This window comes from Nannospalax galili, unplaced genomic scaffold, assembly GCF_000622305.1.
Source record: "Nannospalax galili isolate Female #2095 unplaced genomic scaffold, S.galili_v1.0 scaffold1437, whole genome shotgun sequence".
Taxonomy (NCBI): domain Eukaryota; kingdom Metazoa; phylum Chordata; class Mammalia; order Rodentia; family Spalacidae; genus Nannospalax; species Nannospalax galili.
In genome coordinates this window covers 1,598,525-1,614,375 of record NW_008341050.1, presented here as the reverse complement: position 1 = coordinate 1,614,375, position 15,851 = coordinate 1,598,525, and the positions used below count along the sequence as shown (strand labels likewise).

Below are 15,851 nucleotides of genomic sequence, written 5' to 3'. Positions count from 1 at the left end.
TAGGAAGGCAGAACAGAAAAACTAAAAGCATGGAAGCCAGCTGAGAGAGACATGGTCACCCCCAAAAAGGGTCTAAGTCACTACTACAGAGGTGGGGGTAGGGGTTTGTTGTCTTAAATTATTTTTCTGTTTATAAAAATCACATTAGGGCTGAAGCAATAGCTCAGCAGTTAAGAACACTGGCTGCTCTTGCAAAGGACCTGAGTTTTGTTCCCAGCACCCACATGGCAGTAACAACCATCCTTAAATCCAGTTCCTGGGGCTCCAATGCCCTCTTCTGGCCTCCTGGGCATAGCACACACATGATGGGTGCACTTCCAACATGCAGGCCAAACACTCACATAAAAGAAAAATAAATAGATCAAAACCCTTTTTCTAAGGAAACCGTGGAAAGGGCAGGAAAGCACAGAAAAAGAAAACATGGCCCCATAAACATAAACACTGTGAGGTTGTATAACCAGAGAAGTCAGATACACTGGGATTAAGTTTCCTGTAGCCATGCAGAGTGGTATATGCCTGTAATCTCAGCACCCAGGAGACTGAGAAAGGAAGATAAGGAATTCCAGGCCAGCCTGGGCTACACATTAAGATCTTGTCTTTAAAAAAAAAAAAATTCTTTTCTGACCATCTAACACTATCACAAAATCATAAAATTTCAAAATATTTCTAAATATGGCAACCTAGCTTAAGTTTGAACATAGCCACAAACTCCAAAATCCACCTCAGTTAATAACTCCAAAAAAATGATGCCTCACTTTCTCCTCTGCTAGAGAAAAACAACTGGGCGGGGCACTGAGCCACACACAGGGCAGGAGGCGTGTTAAGGGGAATGAAGGAAACTAATGGTACATTGCAGTTTCCAGTCTCATCTTTCTGTCAGACAACTAGGAACTCTGCCAATTTATTGACTCAGAATTTTGAAGGGACTAAAGTCCCTTAAAAGTTCAATCTAACCTGCTATTTCTGCTCAGGAGGAGGGGATGCGCAGACAGGCTGCACTCCGTCAGTGATGGAGGAGCCAGAGCCAGAGCCAGGCTCCAGGCTGAGGCTGCTGTCAGCACCTTCCTGCACTTGAAGGTGAGTGCCTCTTTCACTGCTTGATCTCTGCACCCAGATTCACACCTGAATGACATGTCATCGGTGCTCAATAGTTGCTGCATACATACACATATGAGCTCACAGAGGACAAATGTTTGGGGAGTTAAGAGAACTTAAAGGTGCTTGGGTCTAATCGCTTAATTCCAGATCTGATGTCATGGATACCATCTTTGACAGTATGTCACTATATTTCTTATCTCTTCCAGAACATTCTTTCAATTCTTACTTCATTGATTCTTTCCCTTTAGACTGTGAATAAGTCATAAAGTTTCCTATGCCTTTGCTTTGTTGTAAGCAAATTTAAAATAATATAGTTTTTATTTTAAAAATTAATTATTGGGGTTGAAGAGATGGGTCAGTGATTGAGAATGTTTACTGCATTTCCTGAGGACCCAGTTTAGGCTCCCAGCATCCATGTAGGGCAGCTCACAACCACCTGTAACTCCAGCTCCAACACCGTCTTCTGGCCTCCATAGGCACTGTACCCACCCCCAAATATATACATATACACATAATTAAAACAATAATAAAATATCAATAAGTAATTTTTTTTGGTCTTTTTGAGACAGGGTCTCCCTATAGCCCCAGCTGTCCTGGAACTCACTATGTAGACCAGGCTGGCCTTGAGCTCACAGAGATCCGCCTGCCTCTGCCTCCTGAGTGCTGGGATTAAAGGTGTGCACCATCACGCCCGGCCATATATTTTTGTTTTCTATTATTTTAACCTTACTCTATGGAGTATCTCTCACAAAAAAAAATATGTAAACTGAATTTTGTTTACATCTCTTAACATCTTTAAATGGTAAGCTCATCTACTAACATAATTACTACATGTCTGAACTTTTTAAAAAATTATCCTCATTTTCTTCTCACATATGTATACGTGTGGAAGCATGCCTGACACAATGTGCTTGCAGAAGTCAGAGAACAGCTTGCTGGATTCAGTGCTCTCCTTCCACCGTGTGGATCCCAGGGTTGAACCCAGGCTGCCACGCTTGGTGACAAGGGCCTTACGCCTCCATGAGCCATTTTGTGGTGTTTTTTGTTTTGAGTTTTTTGTTTTGCTTGGTTGGTTGGGTGTTTGGTTGTTTTTGTTTTTTCAAGGGTGGGGGGTGCTGGGGATTAAAGTCAGGGCCCACTCTTCCTGTTTTTTTCTATGCTCTTGTCCTTTTTAATGGACTGAATTTGTATTTGACCCTTTTTTCTTTTTTCTCTATGTTTGGAATTTTTATCCAGAAAAGTCTGCATTCTAGGGCCGGGCATGGTGGTGTACACCTTTAATCCCAGCACTCAGGAGGCAGAGGCAGGCAGATCTTTGTGAGTTCAAGACCAGCCTGGTCTACATAGTGAGCTCCAGGCCAGCTGGGGCTACAGGGAGACCCTGTCTCAAAAAACTAAAAACTAAAAAAAAGTTACCAGAAGTCTTTATTCCTTTTATTCACTTTTATTCTTTAACGCTTTTTTCTTCTGCCTGGTTTGGCGCACGTCAGTAATCCCAGAACCAGAAAAGCTCAGGCAGGAAGATCCCAAATTAAAGGCCATCTTGGGCTACAATAGAGGGAATAAAAGCATTTTTCTGTCTGACTTCATGATCCCAGGTTCATGGTTACTTTCCCTCAACTATTAAAAATTATTATTTTGGGCCTAGTGTGGTGACTCTGTAATTGCAGCACTCTGGAGGCTCAAACAGGAGAATTACTGTGAATCTGAAGCCTGCCTGGGCCACATTGCCTCAAAAAACTTGTCTTTTGGCTCCTATGACTGCTATTGACAAGTCTGCTGTGGTTTTGTCAGTCCTTTGCAGGTCACTTCAGTTAAGACTTTCTTGTCTTCAGTGATGTTATGCATTAAATTTCTTTCTTTCTTTCTTTCTTTCTTTCTTTCTTTCTTTCTTTTTTTTTTTTTGTCTTTTTGAGACAGGGTCTCCCTGTAGCCCCAGCTGTCCTGGAACTCACTATGTAGACCAGGCTGGCCTTGAACTCACAGAGATCCGCCTGCCTCTGCCTCCCAAGTGCTGGGACTACAGATGTGTACCACCACATCCAACTCCATTTAACTTCTTTAAGCTTACCTTACTGTGCATTCCTTTTTATTTATTCTGCTTATATTTCACCTTCCTCCCTCCCTCCCTCCCTTCCTGTGTGTGTTTATGTGTGCTCACTCAAGTGCACAAGCGTGGAGGTCAGAGGACAACTTCCTGGAGTTAGTTCTCTCCTTCCACCATGTAGGTTCTAGGTATCAAACACAGGTCATACATAAGGCTTGAACAATAAGCACTTTCACCTACTAAGCCAGCATGGTGGCCCCTTCTTCCTCTTTTCTACAGCTACTGTCCCAATCCCAGCTGCCCTAAGTTTCTCAAACAGCCAGTCTGGAGGATGCACCCCCTCTCCAATCAAGATGTCCAACCCACACTTTTTCTTGCCTCCAGGCTTTTTCTCTACTCTTTCTTTTGCCTATAACAATAGAAGGGAAAAGCCTTCCCACCACTCAGACTGCAAACTACTCTTAGATCTCCTTCCAGTTCAGTTCCTTAGGCTTTCCCTGACCATGCTCTTTTCCAGTCTAAACTGTCATATTTATTTAAACTTTTTGAGATAGTTTCTCATGTAGCCCAGGCTGGCCTCTAACTTACTATGTAGCTGGGATAATAGGTGTGGCCACTACACTAGGTGAAATCATCATATTTATTTACTCTGCTACAGAGCATCCTTTTCCCATGCCTGGTCTTTATCATACCTTACAATGATACATTTGAATGTTCTTTGTTAATGCCTGTTTCTTCTTAGTCTCTCAACTACAGTGGCACAAAGACAGTTTCTGGCTTTATTCAATAGACTGTGTTCAGAGTTTAACAGAGATGCTGGTATATAAAGGGCTTTCAATAAATTTTTGTTGAATAATAGGTCAATGTTCAATAAATGCAAATCTGACTTCCTTTATGGTGTGTGGCGTGCTTCAAGAACTGGCACATGCCCGCTGCAGCTTCGCCTCCCGCCCTGGCTCCACTCCTAGCTCACACACTCTGACGGTACGGTCTCCCATGCCTTGGTGACTCTGCACCTGCTACTTCCCCCCTTTTCCAAAAAATCTCTGTCCATAAAGAGATCTCCTCTGTGAAGCCTTCCTTTGAGAATCTGACTGCAAATGGACAGAGCAGACCCTCCATCTGTGTCCCCGTAGCATCTTAATCACAGCCTTCCCCAGCACCCTCTATCTATGGACACCTGCTTCCCCTGTGAGTTAAGCCATCTAGATTCCCTGCCCCTCATATACCGAGTATTCAGGAAACACCCAGGAGGGGAGGGCTACCTGGAAATGCCATGAGGGTAGAGTAAGGGATGGCGCTAGTCTCTGAGGAGATGAGGAATGAGTCTGGAGAGCAAGCAGCCTCATCAGAGATAATGTGTGCCATTCTTCAGAAAAGAAGGGGATCAAGAGGAGTGAGGCATGAAAACAGAAAAACTGTGAGGGGAAAAAGGAAAAACTGATGAGTTGGCTTGATATGAGGAAACCATTCAGCTCAGAGGGGCAAGGATGGGGAGCAGAGAGGGCAACAAGCAGGGCAGAACAGATGGTGTTCAGACAACATCTTAGCAAATGACTAAGAGTGAGGAAAGGCTCCGGAAGAGACTCTCCTGGGCTCCTGCTTTAGCAAAGCCAAGGCTGTGTTCATGAGTGCAGCACCACGGGCCAGCTCCACTTCGAGAGGGAAATGTGATCTAAGTGGTTCTGTCCTTCCAAGGGTCAGCCACTTCACAGTCAATCATCTCAAGGGACCCTTTCATCTATAATATATGAAAGCAGATGGGAAGAGTTGAATGTGTTTTCATCATGTGCTCTCTGCCCTACACAACACTGAGCTGTGTCTCTTCACACAGAAACATAGGAGATTGAATGGACTTTAAAGAAGGGGCTGCTGTGGAGCTGTGGAGATGGCTCAGTAGGTGTTATGCAAACAAAAGGACCTGAGTTTTAATTCTCAACACCCACATTAAAATATAAGCTGGAGCCAGGTGTGATGTACATGTCCTTTGTCCTAGCACTCAGAGGCAGAGGCAAGCAGATCTGTGAGCTGGAGGCCAGACTGGTCTACATAGCAAGTTGTAGGGGCTACAGGGAGATGCTCTCTCAAAACATCAGCAACAACAAAACAAGCTGGGCATAGCTGTGAATGCCTGAAGCCCCAGCATTAGGGGGGCAGAGACAGGTGGATCCTGGGAGCTTGCTGGCCATTAAGCCTAGCTAAAACAAGAGAGCTTCAGGTTCATTGAGACCCTGTCTCCAAAAAAATGAGGTAGAGGACAACAGAGGAAGCATGCACATACTTGCACACATGTATGCATACACCATAATACACATACACACACACACACACACACACACACACCACACAAAAAAATAAACACAGGGCCACGCCTGACTTCTATGTCAATTACCACAGTTTCCAAGATACCGTGCACAACGGAGACAGTCCAACAGGTATAAGCTGACTTAAACAAGAGGTTTAGAACACATCTCTTAAAATTGTAGATCTGGGAAGGGAGGGATTACAAATCCTGAAATAACATGCATGGCTCTTCCTGTGAAGAATGGAAAGCAGAATTATAAAGTAGAGCAGTAAAAAGATGGGAATGACTCCAAATGCTCTTGATCATATCAGTGGACTCAATCATAGTTCATCTACCTCACAAAGCTTTGACAAGAGGAAGTGTATCGAATGTGTAAGCACCAGCCTTGTAGGAAAGGGAAGGATGTGGTCACCTCTGAGACCTGAGCTTTCCATGAGAGGGGGGACAGATGCAAAGACACCAAGTTCTATAGCTCCTATTTTCTTCCATTCTCTACACTTGAAGACCTATGGAACTGAGGGTCCAGCCATCAACACAAAAGGCAGACATCAACGGAAATACTCAAAGAAATAACTCTATCATCTTTCCCAGGGACTTGCTTTTTCCCTCTAGGAGCTACAAGAACAGAGTAAACCAAAAACCAGTCTCTGCTATATGTAAACACTAAAGAGAACCAAAGCAAAGAAACAGAATCCCAAGTAATTTTCCATATTCCTTCTTATTAACTGCATATCTACAGTCAGCACAGTTTTTAGTCTTACAACAGTCAGGGTTAAACTAAACACCTGCATAACACAAATACCTCAAAGATTGAATGAAGATAATATGGTGCTGGGGACCAAACCCAGGACCTCGAGTGTGCTATGCAGGAGCCTTACCATGGGCACCGGCCAGAAACTACACAATCTTAAATGCTAGAATTTAGAATCTTAAACAAGAAATTCTCACAATGTGGTCTGTGGGTATGCTATGGCAGGGGTATGCTATGTAGTGTATGTGTAGAGGTCAGAGGACAACCTTGTGGAGTTATGCACTCCTTTCATTTGTGGATTCCAGGATTTGAACTCAGGTTTCCAGGCTTGAGCAGCAAGCACCTTTACCCACTGAGCTATCTCGATGGCCCCCAAATTATTCTTGAAACACTAGCTGGTGTGTAGCTCAGTGGGAGAGCACATGCTTAGTGGGTAGTGTAGCACATTACTTGCCTTTTTTACTGGGATGACATTTGTACTCATGATGGCCTAGCATGGTGGCAAATGCCTGAAACTCTAACACTCAGCAAGCTGAGGTAGGAGGATCAAAAGTTTAAGGCCAGCCTGGGCTATGCAGTGAGATATTGTCACAAAAAAAGCAATAGTGTATAAAGCTGCTGGCTCCACAGTGGCATCAAATTATATTATTAGTAATATATTCTTCACTAAGCAGTCACAGCTTGAAAAAAATTCAATTTCATTATCCTTGATAAAGCAGCAATGATAAAACTTTATTAAATTTTACTCCCGGTACACATCCTTTTACTATTCTGTGGTGAAACTGGAGTCACATGGGAAGCCCTTGCTCTATACACCTGAGTAGACAGCTGTCAGGTGGGGCACTGTTTTTACATGAAAGAACAACTGACAGGAAAATTATGGCTGTTCAGACATGGCTATTTGGCAGACATTTTCTTAAAAAAGAACTTCCAGGGAAATGATTATCAACATTTTCTGCCAATAATAAAATTTGAGCTTTCAGATGAAAATGAGAAACTTTAAAATGTGTATCGGCCATCATGAGCTGCACAGCTTCCCAGTGCTTAAAGATTTCAATAACACTGGCAGAGATATTAAAATATATTTTTAAACCTGCATAATAAAATGTAGAAGATTTTGATAATTCAGTAAACCACTATTTTCTTCCTCTTCCTGCTTTTGTTTTGTTTGTTGTTGTTGTTTATTTGGTTTGGCTGAGACAGCACAGGCTAATTTAAAATTCATCATGTAGCTAAGGATGACCATGAACCCCCTAATCCTTCTGCTTCTACCTCTCAAGTGCTGGGATTACAAGGATGCAATACCTCCCCACATCAAGTCTTTTCTTTTTCTGTTTTTCATTTTGCAATACTGAAAATTAAACCCAGGGCCTCGTTCTAGGCCAGCACTCTATCACTGAACTATAATTCCAGCCCCAAACTGCTATTTTTTAAAAGGCCAATCAATGTTACAAAACTGCACATGGGTTAAAGATCCAGTCAAAATGTAAGCTACAGCAATGGATTCCAGCATAACAGTATGAAACAGTCATTGATATGGTTGTAGATTCCACACTGCATCTTTTTTTTGTTTTTTTTTTTCTTGAAACAGGGTCTCACTCTGACTCTGCATTTTTGTTTGGGGTTTTGGTGGTACTGGGGAGTAAACCTTGAGCCTACACATTCTAGGCGAATGCTCCTCCACTAGGCTGCATCTCCCACACATTCTAGGCAAACGCTCCTCCACTAGGCTGCCTCTCCTACAACATTCTAGGTGAATGCTCCTCCACTAGGCTGTATCTCCCACACATTCTAGGTGAATGCTCCTCCACTAGGCTGTATCTCCCACACATTCTAGGTGAATGCTCCTCCACTAGGCTGTATCTCCCACACATTCTAGGTGAATGCTCCTCCACTAGGCTGTATCTCCCACACATTCTAGGCGAACGTTCCTTGACTAGGCTGCATCTCCAGTCCTCTTTCTACTTTTCACTCTAAGACAGGGTCTCACTAAACTGTCCAAGCTGGTCTTGAAATCACTCTGTAGTCCAGGCAGGCTTGAATTTACACTCCTGACTCAGCATCATAGGCACCTGTGCATCTCCCACTCCCCAGAAACCTAACTGCCAACAACTCCTCAAGGAGGACTGAAGCCTGGTGAGTCCCTCCCACATCCATACAGTCTGTCTGTAATGAATTTTTAAGACACTACCCAGGCTGCAGAGATGGCTCGTTGTTAAGAGCTAGGGAGGAGGTGCATGACCATATGAAAATAGAGTCCTACAGGCTTCTAGATCTTGCTTATATGAGCCTACAGCAATGGTGTCAGGTCACACAAGACCCATACAAACACAAGCAGACAAAAACCCAGCACAGAACTGTGGAACTGGGCAGCAAGCCCCAATCTTAGTCGAAGAATTATTGGCAGCTGATTACTAATGGGTGAGGAAGAGCTGATCTTCTTAAAGGGAGGGACTCTAGATAGGCTGACTAGACTCAGTGGAAGAACTTGCACTGAGGGACGACTGGAACACGAACTTTACATGATAGGCCATTTTTAACACAAATGACAGAACATATGAATGCCAGTGGGGGGGCTATGGGAGGTGCTGATGGGTGAGGGAAGGGAGTATAAAGATGATTAAGGTGTTCTGTATAAGCTGGGCGTGGTGGCGCATGCCTTTAATCCCAGCACTTGGGAGGCAGAGGCAGGCGGATCTCTGTGAGTTCAAGGCCAGCCTGGTCTACATAGTGAGTTCCAGGACAGCTGGAGTTACAGGGAGACCCTGTCTCAAAAAGACCAAAAAAAAAAAAAAAAGATGTTCTGTATAAAATACACAAAAATTCAATAAAAAATTAACAACAAAAAAGAATGCCGGAAATCTGATAGGGTGGATGGGGGGGGGGAGCAAGGAGGGGCCTAAATTTGATTAAGATATATGAAAAAAAAAAGAGCACTTCTGCTCTTCCAATGATGGACCCAAGTCCCCCCAAATGATGGACCCAAGTTCATAGCCGCCGCTTTTCTGCTTGGCACATAGCCGCCGCTTTTCTGCTTGGCACATAGCCGCCGCTTTTCTGCTTGGCACATAGCCGCCGCTTTTCTGCTTGGCACATAGCCGCCGCTTTTCTGCTTGGCACATAGCCGCCGCTTTTCTGCTTGGCACATAGCCGCCGCTTTTCTGCTTGGCACATAGCCGCCGCTTGTCTTTAAAAGAAACCTGTGAACTGGGCTCTGGACTTCTGTCCTCCGAATGAGGTGGGAGTCCGTTTTGCAAAACGCCAATAAATCCTCATGCTTGTTGCATCTCCTGATTTGAGGACTGAGTTATTGGGGTGCGACCTCCCGTGAACGTTGGGTACCCCAGTCTGGGGGTCCAACACCAAAAGACCTGGATTTGGTTCCCAGCACCCACATGGTGGCCAACAACCATCTGTAACTCCAGTTCCAAGGGATCTGACGCCCTCTTCAGGCCTCCATGAACACTGTACAACATTGGGTGCATTTACTAATATGTAGGCAAAACACTCATACACATAAAAATAAACAATTTTAAATTAAAAAAGAAAAAAGAAACTACCAACTTGAGGCTGGAGAGAGCATTCAATGGTAAAGAGTCCTTGTTGCTCTTTCACAGGACCCAATTTCAGTTCCCATCACCCATACTGGGCAGCTCACAACCATCTGTAACTTCAGCTCTGGGGGATGCAATGGCCTTTTGTGGCCATTGTGGGCACGTGTACACATGTGGCATATATATATTCAGATACACATACATACACATATAAAAAAAAATCTTAAAAAATGAAACTGGGGCTAGAAAGATGGCTCCATGGTTAAAAAACACTTTCTGCTCTTGCTGGGCGTGGTGGCGCATGCCTTTAATCCCAGCACTGGGCGGCAGAGGCAGGTGGATCTCTGTGAGTTCAAAGCCACCGTGGTCTCCATAGCAAATCCATGAATCCAGGCCAGCTGGGTCTACAGGGATACCCTGTCTCAAAAAAAAATAAAAAATAAAAAATAAACAAAAAACACCCCACTTTCTGCTCCTGTGGAGGACCCAAGTTCAGTTCCCAGCACCCATGTAGCAGGCTCAAAACCTCCTGCAACTCTATTCCAAGGGATTTAACAGCCTCTTCTTGCCTCTGCAGGCACTGTCGACATGTGGTTCACATTACATACAGGTCAACTACTCATGCACAGAATATAAAAATAAATCTTACCAAAAAAAAACAAACCTATCAATTTATCAAATTTTAGAGTGGCATGAAATATCTACAATTATCTGAAAAAGGTCATTGACAAATTCTTCATTTTTACAACCACATATCTATGTAAGGCTAGGTTTTCTTGTTTTGTTTTGTTTGTTCAGAGACAGCCTCTCATGTAACCCAGGCTGGCCTCAAACTTTCACTGAGGCTAGCCTTGAACTCCCTGTCTCTATCTCAGAAGTTCTGGATTACAGACATGTGCCAGCATATCTGTCTACAGCTGGGTTTTTACATACGTCAATAAAATGATATATTAAAACAGACTGCATGCATATAAAAATCAGGCCTAGCTTCTCACTGTATTTTTTATTTGAATAATAGAGCTACTTTTTAAGAAAATGTTATTTATATAAACATGAAATGATTTTAATTACTTTTTGCATGTGTACATGTTCATATGTATGTGGGACCCCATGTGTATGCATGCATGTGTGTATGTGTATAGAGGTTAGAGGACAACCTAAGGCATTACCCTCAGGAATGCTGTCCACCTGTTTGTGAGATAGGATCTCTCATTGGAGCCCACCATTTAGATCAGAATGGCTAGCTAGTGTGCTCCAGGGATCCTCCCCTTTCTGCCTCCCAGCACTGGGATTACAGGCACACACCACCACACTCAGGATTTCACCTAGGTGCTGGGATCAAACTCAGGTCCTCATGTTTGTGCAACAAGCACTTCACCCACTGAGCTATCTCCCTAGTCCCAATTATTATTATTATTATTATTATTATTATTATTATTATTATTTGAACTTATTTATTTTTATTATGTGTATGCCTACATGCAAATAAGTGCACCACGTGTATGGAATGCAATGCCCACAGAGGCCAGAGGAGAGTATTGGATCTCCTGGAGTTACAAACAGTGGTTAACAACCATGTGGGTGCTGGGAATGGAACCTGGGTCTTCTGCAAGAGTAGCCAATGCTCTAAACCACTGGGCTATCTCTCCAGCTCCCCCAATCCCTATTATTATTATTATTATTATTTTGAGACAGAGTCTCATTATGCAGCCATGGCTAGTCTGGAACTCACTATGAAGACGAGGCTAGCCTCAGACTCTACCTGCCTCTGCCTCCTGAGTGCTGGGATTCAAGGTGTGTGCCACCATGAATGTATTTAAGTGCACACCTATGTTGTACAACGCCTGCGGATGTCAGAGGAGGCGTCAAATTCCCCTGGAACTGGAATTATGGACAGTTGTTAGCTGCCATGTGGGTGCTGGGAATCAAACCTAGGTCCTCTGCAAGAACAGCCAATGTTCTTAACTTCCGAGCCGTCTCTCCAGTCCCCTATTATTATCTTTAAAGGAATTAAACTTCTCAGTTTTAGTTTCAATAAGGTAAATATTGACAGATACAACCCATAAAAACAAAAGTTCTTTGACATTTCATACTGAGGGATGGTGGTGCATACCTTTAATCCCAGCACTCAGGAGGCAGGGGCAGGTAGGTCTCTGTGAGATGGAGGCCAGCCTGGTCTACATAGCAAGTTCCAAGCCAGCTGAGCTACAGGGAGACCCTTTTTCAAAAAAAAAAAAAAGAATCTGAAGAGAGAGCTTATGATACAAATGGCTTGGGAACTGCTATCTTATATCTAAACTGATTCAGTGTTGAAAAACAACCTATTCTATTCTTGGGCAATGTGCAATAATGTGAAGGCCTTTAGATAACTATGACTTAAGACATACCAGCTATCACGTTCCAGCCTGGTAGCAATGTTTGGAGATGTTCTAATATATGAATTGATGTTAAGTAGCAATATGCCCCTGGGTTTTAATGTTGGGTCATTAGTATGTCCTTTAGGCATATGCCAAGGATAAAGAAAACTCTGGCATAGAACACCAAAAAACAAGTTCTATACCAGCATATACCATTTTCCTTCTCTTCCCCTCAAAATTCACTGCCAATTAAATTAAGATGAAACCTTTGAGATTATCGATTCAAATTCAGATAAGAGAAAGCTAATAAGAGATCCTATAGAGGGCCAGTAAGATGTCTCAGTGGGTTAAGGCACTTGATGCCAGCCCTGATGGCCTGAGTTCAATCACCAAAACTGAGAGAACTGATTTCTGAAAGTTGTCCTCTGGCCTCCACACACTGCACTGTGGGATGTGTGCCCATAAGCTGGATTTGGGTTTGGAGGTTTGGGGGTTTGGGGGTTTGGAATTGGAATTGGAATTGGAATTGGAATGGATTGGACTGGATTGGATTGGATTGGATTGATAATTAGATAGACAGATAGATGATAGATAGATAGATAGATAGATAGATGGATGGATGGATGGATGGATGGATACATACATACATACATACATACATACATACATACATACATACATAGAGAGATACATAGATAGCTACACATACAGCTAGATAAAGAGAAATCCTACAGGAAGGCTGGGCATATACCTGTAATTCTAACACTTGGGAGAAACAGGAGTATCAATGCAAGTTCAAGGCCAACCTGGTTTACAGAGTGAATTCTAGGCCAGTCATGTCTATATAAACAAACACACAAAAGGAAAGGAAATAAATCTGAGGGTCTTCCTAGATCTTCTCTAAAGAATTTCTGATTCAGGGTGAGCCCTATTTTCTCCTGCCCTAAATGAAAAGACCACCCAGAACCAAACTTTCAATTTAAGAGGGCACTGTCTCCACACAGCAAAGATCTTGAGTTGCCTAATAAATGGTGTTAACACTGGAAATAGCTCTGGATGCACAGGGTGACCTCAGAAATATCTGGATTGCAGACTGAGAATTTCTAAGAGGAAAAGAGGTATGCTAATGATAAAAAATAGAAATGGTAATTATTTTTTTGATGTTTTCATGATGTTAGTAGATTAATCTTAATAATTCTATGACAGGAAGATGCCTATTCCCATACTGCCCTGGTCTTCACCACACCACCATTGCCTCACTTTTGAAATCCCGTCCAACAAGGCCAACCTTCCTGCCTCTGGTTATGTGAAAAATACAAAGGAAGCGCCAAGTCCCACGAAAACATTAATGGTTACTATCAAAACCCACTGTCCAGATAGACTTTCCAAGCTAAAAGTCTGAAATTTTTTCAAAGAAGAACAAATTCTTTTTTGGAGATATTAGTATATTTTAATTTTTGATGACCCATGAGCTAGGCATGTTGGTGCACACAAGTAATCCTCATTCTTGGAAGGCTGAGGCAGGAGGATTATGAGTTTGAAGCAAAGTCTAGCAAGGCCCTGAATTTCCACAGATACTTTTGGATACATCTCAATTAAAATGAGTACATATTCCGAAGCCTACCTGTTGGAGCCATCTTTCATGTGAACTTTGGCATAAAGAACATCCACCATTCCAGGATCGTCATTCATGTATTCTATCCCTGCCATCTCTGCTTCCAGGGCTCTGCCTCCAGAAAGATCACTGCAGAAGAAAAAGCACTGGATTTCTACAACTGTGTAAAAAGGCTGTGCTGCTATGGAAGACAGCTATACACAAACAGTCCAAGAACAAAGCCATGGTGTTTCTCTGACAACACAATCTAGTAGTCCTTCTAATTTCATATTAGGAAATGTCCAATGCATGTAAGTATTTCCAACATCATACCATATTTATCCCCAAACTCACTGATTGGCTCTAGGAGAAAAAGCCAAGGGATGAAAGCCCTGATTGGCAAAGGCATTTTCTCTCTTAGCCCTTCTCTCAGTGGTCCATCTCTTCCCATTTTTACAAGTTATGAACAGCATAGCACTTATAGATCAACAGTAGATGTGCGTACCAGGAACACATCCTCAGGAGTGATCTCAAAACATCTGGAATAGAAGCACTCTGCAAGCAATTCCATTTCAAGGAAACCATCCCAAGAAAACAGCTCCTCAACCAGCTACAGTTGATATACCAAGTTGTTGCTGTGTGTGTGTGTGTAGCAATTTAAGTTTAAGAACAGTTTTAAGGGCTGGAGAGAGACCTCAGTAGTTAAGAGCACTGGTTGCTCTTGTAGAGAACCAGGGTTTGGTTCTCAGCACCCACATAATGGCTGACAACAACCTGTAACGCAGTTCCAGAGGATCTGATGCCCTCTTCTGGCCTCCAAGGGCACTGCAATGCACATGGTACATATACATACATGCAGGCAAAACACACAATTTTTGTCATCTTTTTAAAAAAGAAACAGTTTTAATATGATTTAAACAGAGGCATTAATGTCAGGGAGAGTGACAGAGAGAGGCTTTGGAAACAACAGTATACACCAAAATATGGGTAGGAGCTTCCAAGAGAGAGCTGTCCTTAGTGTTTTTTTTAAATATTTTATTATTTTTATTTTATGTGTATGAGTGTATTGTCTGCATGTATGTGAGTGCACCTGTGTTGTGCAGTTGCCGTGGAGGTCAGAAGAGGGCTTCGGATTGCCCTGGAACTGGAGTTAAGGACGGTTCGTAGCCGCCATGTGGATGCTGGGAATCAAACCTGGGTCCTCTGTAAGAGCAGTCAGTGCTCTTAACCTCTGAGCCATCTCTCCAGCCCCTATCCTTAGTGTTTTAACAATAGCCACATATAGATTTTGGTAGCTTCTGAAGATTACATTGCTTTAAGAGTTTATAAGGGGCTTTTCTAAAATATATTTTTATTGATTGATTGACTATTTAATTGATCAAGATTGTGTATGTATGTGTGTTCACAGAGAATATATGATGTCAGAGAATAATTCTGGGGAGTTGTTTCTCTCCTTCTACCACGGGAGGGGGGGGGTCCCCAGGAATCAAATTTAGGTTGTCAGGCTTTGTGGCAAGCACCTTTACTGGCTGAGTCATCTTGCTGCCCCGCTAAGGAACTTCTTATAGTAACTGAAGTCATATGGTGGTTCTGAGGTGCTCTGGACAGGATTACAAACTGATGAAACCACAGATCATAAAAGCTGAAGGAATCCTTACTAGACTAGGTCACAAGACAGGTTTTCACTCTAAACAAAGTTCATAGTCTTATGTTTTCAAAAAGTTACAGGTTGGGAAAGGAGGAATGTTACACTTTGAGTTCACATATACTTTGAAGCTTTTTTTTTTGAGACAGGGTCTCTCTATAGCTCCAGCTGGCCTAGAACTCGCTATGTAGACAAGGTTGGCCTTGCATTCCTTTTTTAAGAATTATTTTATTTATTATTTTTATTTTATGTATATGAGTGCATTGCCTGAATGTAAGTGCCCTCAGAGGTCAGAAGAAGGCATCAGATCCCCTGGAACTGGAGTTACAGACACCATGTGAGTACTGGGAATCAAACCCAGGTCCTCTGTAAGAACAGTCAATGCTCTTAACCACTGAGCCATCTCTCCAGCCCCTATTTTAACATTCTTATTTGAAAAGATCCTATATAAAAGAAAAAGAATATTCTCTGTATAGGCAATCTTCACAGCTAATCTCATG

General features: G+C 42.7%; 1 protein-coding gene across 4 annotated transcripts in view; it reads right to left on the bottom strand.

Annotated features, from left to right (window-relative positions):
- Ascc1 (activating signal cointegrator 1 complex subunit 1) overlaps positions 1-15,851 on the bottom strand; it is a 123,862-nt gene that overhangs the window by 41,464 nt on the left and 66,547 nt on the right. For all 4 annotated transcript variants that reach the window (XM_017799038.2, XM_008836636.3, XM_017799036.2 and 1 more), the window contains exon 7: positions 13,737-13,856. In XM_017799038.2, the coding sequence (XP_017654527.1) occupies positions 13,737-13,856 (120 nt within the window). The remainder of the gene's footprint in view (positions 1-13,736; positions 13,857-15,851) is intronic.